This window comes from Odocoileus virginianus, chromosome 17, assembly GCF_023699985.2.
Source record: "Odocoileus virginianus isolate 20LAN1187 ecotype Illinois chromosome 17, Ovbor_1.2, whole genome shotgun sequence".
Classification (NCBI taxonomy): Eukaryota; Metazoa; Chordata; class Mammalia; order Artiodactyla; family Cervidae; genus Odocoileus; species Odocoileus virginianus.
The window spans coordinates 24155341-24170795 of NC_069690.1; the positions used below are offsets into that span (position 1 = coordinate 24155341).

Genomic DNA, 15455 nt, shown 5'->3' on the forward strand with positions numbered 1-15455 from the left:
CTCTGTCCCCGCCTCGCGGCCACGCCAGGGATCCGATTGGCCCCTGCGCCAGCGGCTGTGAATCCTGCTCTCGGATTGGCCCAGCCATCCCCATTCATTCTCTGGAGGCCAGCTGGGCAGGGAGCAGCGCGTAGAGGACCCTTTGTATCTGCGGGTCCCGGCCGAGTTTCCTGCAGAATCCATAGCCCGCGCCGGCTCAGCCCCGGCGCCACCTACTGACGGTCGGTCTCGGGCCACTGGACCCCATCCTTAACTTATAAAGTGTTCTGGCTGGCCTGACTGGGCGGGGCGAGGCGGGGTCCCCGGCTCCTAAGGGTCCCTCCCATCCTGCCTGAAGGTCTCAGTGGTTTTGTCAGAAAGAGCCTGGGCTGGGAACTCGGAGCCTTGGGTTGCTGTGGAAATTTTGTTTCAAACTTTCCTTGTGACCCTCTGCCTTCCTGAGACTGCCCTTCAGTTCCCCAAACTTGCCACCCGCATGGATTCCCCAGGAAAACCCATCCTGGAAGAGGGGACAGACTGCGTGCACCCCCAGCCCCTACCCCCATTCCAAGTACGCCCCCCAATCCTGTTCCACTGACCATCCCCTTTATCCAGCTGAGTGCCTCCCTCCTTCCCTTTAGCATCCAAGCTAAAAAATTCACCTTTAGAAAGTCCCCTCTCCCTCAAAGTAGTCCCTACTCCGTTTCCCCACTGCCTTCCTCACTGCCCTGCTCACCTGGAACCTAGCTCCCGCCCCATACACACACCACCCCCCATTCCCGAGTTTCAACTTATGGGTCCCTTGAAGGTCAGTCCTTAACCCTGTTCTTCACCTCTGGGTCATCTCCCCCACACCCTGGTAAAGGGACTCTCCCCATGGGAGGAGACCTATCCAAACGACTCACTTACTATGCACCTGGCCATAGAATCTGCCTGTCAGTGCAGGAGAGGAGGGAGACATGGGTTCTATCCCTGGGTCGGGAAGATCCCCTGGAGAAGGGAATGGCAACCCACTACAGTATTCTTGCCTAGAAAATTCCATGGACAGAGCAGCCTGGAGGGCTACAGTCTATGGGGTCCCAAAGGGTTGGACTGGAGAAGGAAATGGCAACCCACTCCAGTGTTCTTGCCTGGAGAATCCCATGGACAGAAGAGCCTGGCGGGCTATAGTTTATGGGGTCGCAAGAGTGGGACACGACTGAGCAGCTAATCACAGCACAGAGTTGGACACGGCTGGGCACACGCATGCAGGCAGTGTGCACCAGGCACTAACGTCCCCAGCACTTTACAAGAGGGACTCCAGAGCCCCTCGCTGCAGCCTAGGACTAGATGAGGAAGTGGAGGTGTGGGGAGGTCAGGAGGGACCTCAATTTTCCCATTTATATGCAGCAAGGATTCACTCTGTTACCCTGGGGCCAGGGTCCATGAGCCTCTCCAGCATAGCACACGGCCTGTCCTCAGCCTGCACCTCTCCCCACAGTTGTATCCAACCAGCACCTGGCTCCCCTTCTCCTCCTCCTGGGTGCTGTGGGCACCTTAGACCAACATGCTCCAACAAGGTCACGCTGGTGTCTCTCAACCCCCCTTTTCTCCTTCCTCATTCCCCTCACCTGTCCTTCCAATTATTTACTTGTGTCTGATAGATTAAGCTCTGTGCTGACAATGATCCACAAAGGTGAATGAAACAGGTAAACTAACTTGGTGAACTAGCTCAAACCTAGTGTGTGCAGGAGAGATGGACATGGATGAGTCAAATAACCAATCTTTAATTCATCAAAGAGAATTATGACACAAATACTATGTCACTTAAAGCTGAGACCTACAGAATGAGTTCACCAAGCAAAGAATACATGTGTGTGTGTGTGTGTGTATGTGTGTATTTGGGGGCAGGGATCTTCTTGCACAAACAACATCATGTTTGGGGGGCCCAGGACCCAGGTGAGACCCCCCAGTACACACACCTATGTGTAACTGAAACAAAAGCTTCCTGAAACAATATTTGACAATGTGTGAGGTGCTTTGACATAACTTCTATTCAGTATTTCATTTTTTGAAAATGCTGGTGACAACTTGCTGTGTTCATTTTTCAGAGGCTCACTAAGAGTTCTGAGCTGTGGTTTGAAAAACCCTGATCTATTTTGCATGTTCAACTTCTTCCCCAGTTGAGTTGTTTCCTAAGCATCTGAAGTGTTTGTTCCCACATTTCTGGTATGCTTGTTGAATTTGTTATTGTAATTTGCAACTTTCATTCATGTCCTCTTCCAGTAAGAGATGAAAGGGAAAAGAAAGAGTTATTATTTTTCTGGAAACTAAGTTGAATGTGTGGGAAAGACTCAGGGAAGATGACGCACTTGGAAACAAAACCTCTCAAATTGGATTTCTTTCACCATTGTCCATCCACACCTGTCTGCCTGTCCCAGTGCCTGGCACGTACATCACGGGCATTGATACAATAGCTTATATATGTCGAGTCCTTACATGTGTGTGCTAAGTGCATTTCCTTTTCTTATTCTTCCTTAATCCTCACAGCAACACTATGAAGTAGGAGCTATTTTTATTCCCATTATACATGACAAAACTGAGATTCTGACAGGTGAGGTGTCTTGCCCAAGATGGAACAGAGAGTGTGGCTGCAGCTTAAATCCTGGAGATCTGACTCTGAAACCTGAATTCCTAACCTTGGATTCCATGGCCTCATCAGGTGTCAGGATGGAGGCAATGATGCCCCAGAGGCCCTTCCTGCTTGGAATTTTTGGTCCCCCTCCCTCAGCTCCGTGACTGACAGGGCAGGTGAAGGAGAGCAGTCTCCATGGCAACGAGAGAAGGAAGAAACACTTTCTTCTGAATGAGGAGCCTCTCTCATTGCCTTTCGAGGAGGGTGGAGCGTAGGAGTGGGAAGGAAGATGTACGGAGAGGAGCAGGCTCCCAGGAAAGGAGTGGTGGGTACAGGGGCTCTTGGTTCTTCCTGCAAGAAGTAAAAGCCAGTCCGTGGTCCCAGGCTGAGGTTTTCTAGGTCCAGCTCCATGCATGACCCTTGGGGAGAAGGTTGGAGGAAGAGAAGGAGCTCCAGCCTTGCCTTGCCCTGAGGGCTCCCTGTCCAACAGAAAGCTTTCTCCAGTAAACTTGACCTCCTGCAACTGCCAGTGTGTTGGAAGAAGCAGATGTTAAACTGCTAAATGTCATGAATGTGAGATGCTAGGGGATGATGAGAAGCTATAAAAGGAATTGGGGGTAGGGGCAGGTTTCCCTTAGCATATGATGTTTTAGCTGAGGAGTTAGGGGGGCAAAACGGAAGAGGTTTTCCAACAGAGGGGTCTATTTCAGGAGGCCAGAGTACCACCAAGTTCCAGGAGCAGAGGAAGGTCAAGCAAGATGGAGAGGCTAGAGGCTGGGTGGCAAGCAGCAGGGCTGGCAGGATCCCATTGGCTGGGGAAGGAGCTTAGAATTTATCCTGATGGCAGTAGGAAGCTGTTGCTGAATTTTCAGAGGGAACTGGGATTGTTAGAGTTCTGTTTTCATGAAGCCCATTTGGAAGTTAGTTTGGGGGCCAAGCAGTGACTAAGGTCCATCTAGAGGCTGTGGCCTGAGCATCTCTTCCTTTTCAGCAGTGAAACGAAAACCTCTGGCATCAGCTTCAAGAACCCCTTCCCCTTACATCCCCCAGTCTGACCAACCATGGGCCAAATCTGTGAGTTGGACCCCTAGGTCTTGTAGCCAACAGTGTGTGCCTTTTTTTTCGACTGTGTTGCTTGGCATGCATGCTCTTAGTTTCTCAAGGGATCAAACTTGCGCCCCCTGAAGTGGAAGTGTGGAGTCCCCGCCACTGCGATCCTCATGTGTGCCTTTTGACTCTCTGCGAAACAGTTGAAACAGAGGGAGAGAGTGAGCAGTGTGAGACCCAGTTAGAACTTTTTCTCCTGTTGTGAATGATATCAGGGACAGAAAATGCCTAAAATGTAAAGCCCAGTAGCACGAATACTTCTAAACCCCACCCCCATGTAACCATCAGCTGGGTGAAGATACAACGCTGCTGAGGCCCCAGAAGCAACGCCCTGCCCTGGCTCTCTGTCCTCCCTCCCTTGACTTTTACAGTAATCTCTTTGATTTTCCTTTGTAGTTTTACCATCTAAATACCCATCTTACCTCCTTTGCAGGTGGACTGCTTTAGGTTGCTGTGTAGCTGCAGAAAGAATGGAACTAAAAGAAGGGCCACTGCCTTGCCCCCACCCCACCTTAACTGCTGCCCCTAGAGAAGGATGGAGCTGGACCCACGGGAGGAGGGGGAGGTTCTGAGCACTCAGGGACGGGTCCTTCATGGGGGACCGGGCTGTCCCAGGCTGGGTTCATGGCCCAGACCTGTTGGCCCAGGTTTGGCCAGTGGTTTCTCATGGCAGTCAAAACTTTTAGGGGTGCTGGTTTTTTTGGGTCCCACTCATTCTCTAGAGGGAGGCTTCTTAATTTCATAGAGGGGGAGGTGGGAGAGGTTGATTTTCCCATTTGGGAAAAAAGGAGACAGGAAGGGCGATACCCGAGGCCACATGGTCAGAGAATAAGAGAATCAACCCTCTGAACGCGGCTCTTGGGCTCCTAGTGCCATGTTCTCATCTCTCCCTGTGGCAGGACCCCATGTCCCTTCTTCCTGTAACCTGTCAGCCTCTGGTCAAGAAGAGAAAGCTTTTCGCTGCTCTGGGGTCCTCTCACCCTCACTCAAGGCCTCAGGGAGCCAGAGCATGAGAACTTAAGTTGACCACAAGGTGGCGCCAAACACCATGTCTTCACATCATTTCTCATTTTTAAACCCTAAATGCTGGGAATAAGCTCTGTCTGGGTTCCAGGGCTCGGGGCTAAGAACTTCCCAACGGGACGAGAGTGCCCACTGCCCCCAGCCAGACCTTGTAGAGGAGACAGGAGTGGGGCTGGTGGGGTGCCTCAGCTTCCTCCAATCCTGGCCCCCTTCCCTTTTAGGGTTCTCCCAAGCCTGGTGGCTCAGTAGGTAAAGAACCCGCCTGCCATGCGGGACATCTGGGTTCGATTCCTGGGTTGGGAAGATCCCCTGGAGGAGGAAATGGCAGTCCACATCAGTATTCTTGCCTGGAGAATCCCCTTGGACAGAGGAGCCTGGTGGGCTACAGCCCATGGGGTTGCAAAGAGTCAGACAGGACTGAGCGACTGAGAACAGCACACCAGCCAGGAACCTGCCTGCGCTCCCCTCTGGCCACTATGTTACACCCTCTGGTGGGCAGATCTCGGGGAGGAGAGGGTGACAGGGAAGGGGGAAGTAGGACTGCAAAGGCTGCAAGGCCCCGGCCTGGGCTCCAGAGACCAAGAGTCTGAGACAGGGTCCCAGGTTCAGACAGGGCAAAGGGGGTTTCTGGCCCGCTGTCCTTTCCTCCTGGCCTGCGGCCTCTCTCCTGCTCACTCTTGAGCCCCTGTTTTCTTTAAGAAGGCTCCAGCTGTCTTCCCTCCTTCTTGGGATGGGGGGACAGAACGGAAGCTGAGGCGGTACTGGTGGATGTCAGGCAGGATCCCTGCCTCACTGCTAGAAGCAGAGGCTGGGGCAGAACCCAGGCTACCAGGAGTGGCCCCACCTTATTCCTCTTGTTCACACCCCACCCAGCAGGGCAAATCCCTACCTCTCAGTCCTAAATACCTTCCGCTAGCTGATTATCTCAGCCCGGCTGGACATCTCCCTGCACCTGGAGCCATGGACGCCACTCTGCTCCTGAACGTGGAAGGGATCAAGAAAACCATTCTGCATGGGGGCACAGGGGATCTCCCCAACTTCATCACTGGAGCCCGAGTGAGTGGGACCCACCCCCCAGGCCAGAGAAAAAGCCTTCTGCATTCTAGCAGCCTTCTGCATTCTAGCAGCCTTCTGCATTCTAGCTGGGTCACAGGGCACTGCAAACACCCTTCTTCTGCTTTGCCAACAAATGGCCAGGAGGTCCTTCCTGGAATTATCATCCCCCATCCCCACCCTGGGCATCTGCGTAGCTCTGGATTGATGCCCATTCCCCGTTTTTTTTTTTTTTTTCCCTTAATACTTATCTATTTGGCAGCACTGGGTCTTAGTTGCAGCATGCAAACTCTTAGTTTTTGCATGTGGGATCTAGTTCCCTGACCAGGGATTGAACCCAGACCCCTTGCACTGGGAGGGTGGAGTCTTAGCCACTGGACCACTAGAGAAGTCCCCCAGGTGTTTTTGACATTTTTCAAATTAAACTTCAGTGTGGAGTGAGGGTGGGGCTTTGGGAATTTTCTGAAGTCCGAATGTTGAGTGAGAAGGAAGGGGCATTCAGGGTCAGGGGGTTTGTCCGGGAGTCTCTGGTGGGCTTCCTGGATGACGGAATGCCTGGGTCAGTGGCCTCAGATCTGGGGTGTTTTGAAGGAAGGACCTCCTGGCCTGCAGAGCTATCTAGAGTGGGATGGGGTCCTTTAGGAGGCAGAGTACTGGCTGGGTGGGGGTGCTGGTGGGAGTTGAGCGAGGATGACCCAGGGAATCGGAGACATGGGCGGCTGCTGGGGGCCCTTGGGAGGTGGGTCTTGGTCAGGGTCCGCTCTCTTGGTGACCAGGTGACCTTTCATTTCCGAACCATGAAATGTGACGAGGAGCGGACAGTGATAGATGACAGCAAGCAGGTGGGCCACCCCATGCACATCATCATCGGGAACATGTTCAAGCTGGAGGTCTGGGAGATCTTGCTGACGTCCATGCGGGTCAGCGAGGTGGCCGAGTTCTGGTGCGACACCATCGTAAGTAGGCCCCACCCATCTACCTGCACTGTGCACGCTGACTGTGTCTCAGGAAAGTGAGGGTGAAATGACACTCTTCCGGGAGAACTCTGCCTCCTCCTTCGCAGCCACCCTAAACATGAAGGTGGTTGTTGTTTAGTTGCTCAGTTGTGTCCGACTCTTTTGCAACCCCATGAACGCCATGAGCCCGCCAGCCTCCTCTGTCCATGGAATTCCCAGGCAAGAATACTGGAGTGGGTTGCCATTTCCTTCTCCAGGGGATCTTCTTGACCCAGGGATCAAACCCGTGTCTCCCGCATTGGCAGGTGGGTTCTGTACCACTGAGCTACGTGAGAAGTCCAAAGGTGGGGATGGATTCCCCCATGAGAACAGGTGCTGCTAAAGTGACAGTCGGTGTCAAGGCTGGCTGGTAGGACACGGGAGCAGGGCCCACCTCACAGCCCTCACCTGTGTGCAGGATCATTGGATACTGGAGACTTTTGGCCATGTCACTTTTCTGCCCTCCTCTCCATTCCTACTGACATCACAAACTTGTTTTCTCATGTAGGCACTCTTAACAATCACCCGGAGAAGGCAGTCTTCTTGACCTGTGACCTAAATAAGAAATGGCAAAGCTGACTTACCTTTAAACAAACATTTCTTGTAGAAACTTTCAAACTTATACAAAAGTCATCAAAAAGTATAATCAAATTCCATATATGCATCATCCTATGCCGGGCACCATCAATCCATGGCCAGTCTTATTTCATCTAAGCCCATCCACTTTCCTTCCTTATCCCACGTGGTTAGAGCACATTTCAGACACCATATCGTTTCATCTGTAAATACTATAATTTGTATCTTTCTCTAAAAAGAAAAGTATTAAAAATATAACCTCAATATCCTTATCATATTTTTTTTAAATTCAACAATTTCTTAATGATATCTAATATCCAGTAACTGTTCACAGTTTGGGCTTCCCTGGTGGCTTAGAGGGTAAAGAATTTGCCTGCAAAGCGAGAGACACTGTGTGACCCTGGGGAAGCCCCTTTCCCCTGCTAGCACTCTATTTCCTCATTTAGAAATGAACAAATCCTCATTTTAGGGGGTGGTTGAAAGGATTACATGGTATTACATATACTAGGGCAAACCATGGTATGGGGCAATTGAGAAGTGGGAGCTGTTATTTTGACTAAGAAGAATTTTAGAGACTAACTCCCTTGTTTCACTGATGAGGAGGTATAAGACTCAGAGAAGGAAAGTAGCTTGCTCTGGGTCAAACCATCTCGGAAACAGGATCAGGGGTGGATCCCTGGTTCCCACTTTGTACAGTATCCTCTTTTGTCTACTATGGTTATTAGACAGGCTGCAATGCCGTTCTCTACCACTAGAGGTCCCAACCAAGGAATTATTCATTTCTTCATCACAGCAAATATTCCAGGTGGCTCAGATGGTAAAGAAACCATCTGCCAATGCAGGAGATAGAGGAGACTCAGATTTGATCCCTGGGTTGGGAGGATCCCCTGGAGGAGGAAATGGCAACCCATTCCAGTATTCTTGCCTGGAGAATCCCATGGACAGAGGAGCCTGGAGGGCTACAGTCCATGGGGTCACCAAGAGTCAGACAGGACTGAGCAACTAACACTTTCACTTTCACACTAGCAAATATTAGTTGAGCATCTTTATCCTGATGTTTTAATTTTTAAAAGATGGCTTATTTTTAACAAGTCTTCAGAAAATCGGCTTTTTTTAGTGGTTTCAGTTAGTTTAAAAATGGTATTTATTGACTTTGCTTACAAAGCTCCTATACTTTTTTTAGACCCATATGTGCTTGTCATTTAGGCCATATGTTAGACAAGCTTGGTCACCAACAAGGGCTCCTTCTCCATAGAATGCATGTTTGCTAATGTAGGAGTGTAGAGTGCAGAGAGCTGTCAATAAATTCTTGATTGGTTGATTGAGCTGTTGTTCGCAGAACCACAAACTGCTGTTATTCCTGTAATGTGGGCATGGTTCTTGGTTCCCTGTGGGGCCTGTGTTCTTTTGGCTACATCATGCACATGAGTGCCCATCTCACAGGCTGGTCATTTTTACGCCACAAAGATTATTGGTTTTTCCAATAGCCCCACCCCCCATCTCTTCCCAGTTCACAGCCACTATGATTTCTCACGTCCACATGCATGTGTATACACACAGACACACACACACAGACACACACACACACTTACCAGAGTTATTTTGTTGTAACTGCTATTTATTCACTACGAAGTGTCTGACTCTTGTGACCCCATGGACTGTAATCCTCCAGGCTCCTCTGTTCATGGGATTTCCCAGGCAAGAACACTGGAGTGGGTTGCCATTTCCTCCTCTAGGAGATCTTCCCAACCCGGGGATTGAACCTGCATCTCCTGCATGGGCAGGTGGCTTCTCTATACCACAGAGCCACTGGGGCAGCCTAGAGTTATGTACTCACCTACGTGTTCATCTTTTATCCACTTTTCTATCCATTCACTTAGGCATCAATTCATCCATCCTCCCCTTCAACCAGTTATTCATAATTCATTCTTTCATCACTAAGCATCCAGCCATCATCTATCTGTATGCCTGTCTATCTGAAAACATTCAGTGGGCACCAGGTTTGGCCTGTGCTAGGTGTTAGGAATGAAACAGGCAAAGTCCCCATCTCTCAAGGAACTTGAATTCTGGACAAGGAGCAGACACCTAGGCAATTACAATGCAGGGCAGGTGGCACCACAATATAAATAAGTGAGGACAGAGGGATTTAGAGCCACAGGAAGGGGGTGACTAACTGCTTGAGGATCATAGCAGGAACTTCTTGAAGAAAATGACATTGATCTGGGTGTTGAAGGATGAATAGGAGTTCACCAGGCTTAGAAGTAGGGAGTGAGGTAGCATCCAGGCCAGGAAGTGTGAAGAGGCAGGGGTGGTCAGGGGCTCTGGGAGCTTCTGCCCTGAAATGCGGTGCCTCTCCGCCAGGAAGCACACTGGTCTCTATGCTGAATTTGCTGCTGGTGCCCTGTTCAGTGAGGCCAGAGTTGTGAGTGTGAGTGTGTGTGTGTGTGTGTGTGTGTGTGTGTGTGTGTGTGTGTGTGTGTGCTCAGTTGCTCAGTTGCGTCCAACTCTTTGCAACCCTATGGACTGTAACCCACCAGGCTCCTCTGTCCATGGAATTTTCCAGGCAAGAATAATGGAGCATTGCCATTCCCTACTCCAGGAGATCTTTCTGACCCAGGGAGTCTCCTGCATTGGCAGGCGCATTTTTTACCACTGAGCTTCCTGGGAAACCCGAGGCCAGGGGTTACAAATGCAAATTCCACAGGGGCCAGGGACCCTGGGTGACTGAAGGTTATTTGCTCCATTCACATGGGCAGATTCTCCTTATCTCCGACTGGATGGCTGCTGTGTGAAGGGGCAGGTCTGGTGTGGCCGGATAGTCTGAGTTCTGGACACAAACCAGAAATTTTCATTAGTCTGTGAACTCTCTCAATGCTTAAGTGTTGGCGACTCATTAACACAAAAACCCCACCATGTGAAGGATGAAACGAAATCAACCTGGGAGTTGAATGTGGCCTCCCGAGTGCCAGCTTGTAATCTCCAGATAGTAATAGACAGAGCCCCTCAGACAGAACCAGGCTCTGGCCTTGAAGTCCCAGAGAGGGGCATGGTCCTGGGGTCCCCCGGGCCAATCTCAGTGGAGGTGCTGCGGAGAAGGGTGTGGAGCCACGGAGTTCTGGCCTCTATATTTTTCCTGGGATTTCTGCCCACTCCTGGTGGCATCCCACAGCCCAGCGTGCTGACTAGCATCCTGGTGGCACTAGAGTGGTACTGGTCTGAGGTCCCGGCCTTGGTCTGCGGTCATGTCCAAGCAGCCGCATGGTTGCAGGGTTGGCACTAACCACTGACTTTCTAGGGAGCTGGTGGCTGCTGTGCGTGGGCCGGGAGTGAGCCTTCCCTGCAGCAAGCTGTTCCTCGGGGGCCCCTCCCTCCCTTCATCCAGGCTTAATCTCAACAGGCTTAACTGCCATCTGGTCATCTTGCTCATGAGGATGCCGAAGCCACTCTGGGCTAATCCTGGCTGATGGGGACGGGGCGGGGTGACCTTCATCCTGTTACTGGTGGCTTGGAGACCAAGCTGAACCGTTCCTGCCCCTTCACTTTCCTGGGGTGTCTTTACTGGAGTTGCCAGGCAGGAGGCTGAGATGGGCCATCCGAGGACCCGGCCCCAGGAGAGCAGTCCTTGGAGCTCTGTGGGGCATCCTAGCTCTGTCCTCACTGAGGACAAGCAGCTGATTTTCCTAGCCCATCTCCACCCCCCCGAGGGTGGCCACCCCAGTTCCTGTGCTGGGTGAGGTTGTGATGAGCTGGCCTTACCTCAGCACCATCTCACTTAACCCCTGCAACAGCCCCAGTACCAGACTGGTGCAACCCAGGGGGCAGAACTCGGGGCTGCAGTGATCCAGGATCGCTGCCAATCAGCAGTGCCATCAGGACACCAACTTGGCCTTCAAGGACTTGGAACCTTGGTCCTTCCACTACTTTCCATGCTCCCCTCCCTGTGAGTCACAGGTTCCATGGACTCAGGGTTTCCTTGGGAGAGAAACCTGTTAGAATCAACCACAAGGGCTGGCAAGAGGCAGCCTAGCATTGTGGCTACAGCATGAACCCCGGAGCTGGGTTTGAATCCTGACTTTATCATTTGCTAGCTGTGTGACCTTAAACAAATCACCTACCCTCTCTGGGCTCTAGTTCACAAATCTATAAAATAGGGAGAATAATAGTGCCCCTCTCATTGGGTCATCGTCAGGATTAAAAGTACTAACAGGTGTAGAGCATTCTGCATACAGGTAGGTGCAGTGATCAGATGAGTAGTAACAGCCATGGGACAAGTGTGTGTGTGTGGGGGGGGGGGGTAGGGGTTCTGCTCTGGGGGATGCCCAGAATGGGCTCTTTGTGGCCCAGCTGGCTCTGAGCAGACAGCCTGATACCATCTGCCCACCTTTCCCCACAGCACACAGGGGTTTACCCCATCCTGTCCCGGAGCCTGCGGCAGATGGCAGAGGGTAAGGACCCCACGGAGTGGCACGTGCACACGTGTGGCTTGGCCAACATGTTTGCTTACCACACACTGGGCTACGAGGATCTGGATGAGCTACAGAAGGAGCCTCAGCCACTGATCTTCATAATCGAGTTGCTGCAGGTGTGACCCTGGGGTGTGGGAGGTGGGGTAGGGACAGTCCCCGCATCAGAGAACAACTGGGGCCAGTGGGCATCAAGGGAGCCCAGTCCCACGGGTTACTGGACATCACCCAGATCCTCTTTAGAAAACCAGAAAGGGTTCCTAAACCACCGGAGAACTGGAATTGGATCCTCCCACTCCACCAAAAAAAAAAACATCCTTTGCCTTTTCCAAAGGAAAAGCCCCTTTGAGACCCATTTAAAAAATGTTATTCTTTTTTATTTTTGGAGGCATTTTATTTCTATTGGTTATCTACTTCCTTTTCCCCTCAAAAGCTTAAAATTACATCCTCAGGCCCCAGACCCTGTGGTTTGTGGGTTCCGATCTGGTTCTCCAATAGCGGGAGAACTGCATGGAACCATCCATACCGTCTCCCTTGGCCCTCAATGTGACTGATGACCCCTGTCTCTGGGGTGGTGGGAGAGCATCGAACCAGAGCAGGACTCAGCTAATGGCCAAGGCTGAGGTTCAGCCTGAGGGTTGCACGGGTGAGTAAAAATAAATAAGAGAATTGCATTAACAAGGGGCCTTTTCAGGGTCTGCTTGAACAGTTGCACAGCTTGTGCACTGCACAAAGGCATCGCCTCTAAGGTTCTCGTTAGAGACAATATATATTTGTGATTTTATAATGATAATTTTCCAGTAGATGGCAATAAAGTGTCTTGTTCTAACAAAATGAGTGTCATGGCAATTTTCTGAATATTATCAGTAAAGTGTGTTGACAAATTACCTTTTCTTACTTTGCACAAAGGCTCTAATTTAGGGTAAAGCCATGGTGGTCGGGAGGCGGCACTTACTTCCTTTCCCTGTTTGCCTGTGCTTGGCCAGCAAGCATGGTTCTGCCCACCAATCCTCACTGTGGAAAATGCAGAGCTGACTTTAGTGAGATGTTCTGGGTCAAACTGTCTCCAGTCCCCTGCAGGGGAAAGGGCCTGCCCTACTAGGCTACGGGCACCCGGGGTCCCTGCGTCACTGACCTGCAGCTCTTGGAGCAGGTCGAGTCCCCGAGCCAGTACCAGAGGGAGACCTGGAACCTGAATAACCATGAGAAGATGCAGGCGGTGCCCATCCTCCATGGAGAAGGAAACCGGCTTTTCAAGCTGGGCCGCTACGAGGAGGCCTCCAGCAAGTACCAGGAAGCCATCGTCTGCCTGAGGAACCTGCAGACCAAGGTGGGAGGCTGCCTGCCAGTGGGGATGGGAAGTGGGGTGCGCCGGCCATGGCCGCGGTGGGGAAGGGTGGGGGCGTGGCGGAAGCAGAGCTTTCTCCACCCGACAGGAGAAACCCTGGGAGGTGCAGTGGCTGAAGCTGGAGAAGATGATCAACACCCTGATCCTGAACTACTGCCAGTGTCTGCTGAAGAAGGAGGAGTACTACGAGGTGCTGGAACACACGAGTGACATCCTCCGGCACCACCCAGGTGGGCGGGGCGGGGCGAGATGGGCGGGGCGGTGTGGGCGGGGCGGTGTGGGCGGGGCAGGGGTCCCATCCCGCCCACGGGTCCAAAGTCACATGCACAAACCTTCGAAACTCTCTCTCCTGACCTGGTCAAGACTTCAAATCTTCCACCCAGCAGGGTTTCCCCAAGCCTGTAACGGTGTTACAGGTGATGGATGAATGGTGCTTTGTGGTGTTGTGGGAGGTTATTTTATTTTACGGTGAATTAGGACAAATAAAAGTCACCAAACCTGTGTGGAGCAGTCAATGGGTTTTAAAAGGAGGTGGGGGGCGGGGGGCAGTCAGTATAGAGAACAATATTAAGTATATCCTAGGAAACTCCAGGAGTTGGTGATAGACAGGGAGGCCTGGTGTGCTGCGGACACGACTGAGCGACTGAACTGAACTGAGTGAGCGCCGAAGAATTGATGCTTTTGAACTGTGGTGTTGGAGAAGACTCTTGAGAGTCCCTTGGACTGCAAGGAGATCCAACCAGTCCATCCTAAAGGAGATCAGTCCTGAATGTTTATTGGAAGGACTGATGTCGAAGCTGAAACTCCAATACTTTGGCCACCTGATGCGAAGAGCTGACTCATTTGAAAAGACCCTGATGCTGGGAAAGGTTTAAGGCAGGAGGAGAAGGGGACGACAGAGGATGAGATGGTTGGATGACATCACCGACTCAATGGATATGAGTTTGAGTAAACTCCGGCAGTTGGTGATGGACAGGGAAGCCTGGGTGCTGCAGTCCATGGGGTCGCAAAGAGTCGGACACAACTGAGCGGTTGAACTGAACTGAACTGAGTATCTGTGATGGGGGATATGGCGATATTTGTGAAGATGACGTTTGAAGAATGTTACAGGATCACTTACCTTGCGCCACACACTTCTCTGCATTTCTTTCATTTAATTCTCATAACGACCGTAAGAGTCAGGTTTAGGGATAGGACCTGGAGCTGTATCATTTGGGGAGCCTCTATAAGAAAAGACTTTAAAAGTTGTGAATATAAAATTAGTTACCGGGTCTTGGAAGGGTCCGTGGAAGGGGAGTGGGTACTGCGATTATTATAGTCGTCCGTATTTTATAGTGGAGGGGCCGGGCTCCGGAGGTACAGAGAGGTTAAGGGTCATCACGGCCAAGGTTAAATGTTGCGCTAGCTGGTGAAGCCCAGCCGCGTGTCGCGTGTCGGGTGAGGGCTGCCTCCCGGGCCAGGCGGCGGATACAGCAGGATCTTCCCCACAGGCATCGTGAAGGCCTACTACGTGCGGGCCCGGGCTCACGCCGAGGTGTGGAATGAGGCGGAGGCCAAGGCGGACCTGGAGAAAGTGCTGGAGCTGGAGCCGTCCATGAAGAAGGCGGTGCAGAGGGAGCTGAGGCTGCTAGAGAACCGCCTGGAGGAGAAACGCGAGGAGGAGCGACTGCGCTGCCGGAACATGCTGGGCTAGTGCGCAGGCGCCAAGCCTCGTGCCTCCGCCCCCCACCTCCACCCGCTCCCCCCACCTCCACCTTCCCCATCCCGCCGTCTCACTGTCGCCCCTGCACACCCAGTCCGACAGCAGGGTACTGGACATTTCTGGTGCAGTTGGTCAGGATTTCGGTGTCAGTTTTTCAAAGTTTAAATTAATTTTAAAAATCAAAATAATGCGTCAACTGACAAAAAATGCACAACCTAGAAGTTGAGAATTGTGTTATATTCAGCGGACTTTCTAAGGACTCACGCGCCAGAAGACAGCCTCTCAGCTCGAGGGACTGCTCCTAAGAGGTAAGGGAGGAGCTAAGATACATGAGCGTCTGCAACAAAGACCAGGTACTGGGAACTTCAAAAGACTGATGTTAACTAAAGAAAGTCAGACATTCCAAGTTAACAAGTTTAGCACTTTTCTATGTATAGGAGAGTATACATATGTATATGCAAGAGTCTGGACTTAGTAAAATCATTCCTTTGAGATGCACCTTAATTACATAGGCGCAGTATCCTGCTTTTCTCCACCCTGAATCCCCTGTGGGTGCCTACTGGGGTCGGCTGCACTGCTGAGGGCTCGGCAGTCA

The 15455-nt window shown here is 51.5% G+C and overlaps 1 protein-coding gene across 1 annotated transcript; it reads left to right on the forward strand.

Moving 5' to 3' along the window:
- The first annotated feature begins 5683 nt into the window (after positions 1-5683).
- AIPL1 (aryl hydrocarbon receptor interacting protein like 1) lies at positions 5684-14936 on the forward strand. Its single transcript, XM_020882848.2, has 6 exons — positions 5684-5779; positions 6553-6732; positions 11741-11929; positions 12964-13140; positions 13247-13388; positions 14649-14936. The coding sequence occupies exons 1-6, from the start codon at positions 5684-5686 to the stop codon at positions 14849-14851; spliced, it is 987 nt and encodes a 328-aa protein (XP_020738507.1). The 3' UTR covers positions 14852-14936.
- Positions 14937-15455: the final 519 nt, after the last annotated feature.

What these genes read in the sequence shown, in the direction of transcription:
- AIPL1 (XM_020882848.2), top strand. Translation starts at nt 5,684, where the DNA reads ATGGACGCCACTCTGCTCCTGAACGTGGAAGGGATCAAGAAAACCATT. An exon ending in ACTTCATCACTGGAGCCCGA is followed by an intron (nt 5,780 to 6,552) that starts GTGAGTGGGACC and finishes CTTGGTGACCAG; the next exon opens with GTGACCTTTCATTTCCGAAC. An exon ending in AGTTCTGGTGCGACACCATC is followed by an intron (nt 6,733 to 11,740) that starts GTAAGTAGGCCC and finishes CTTTCCCCACAG; the next exon opens with CACACAGGGGTTTACCCCAT.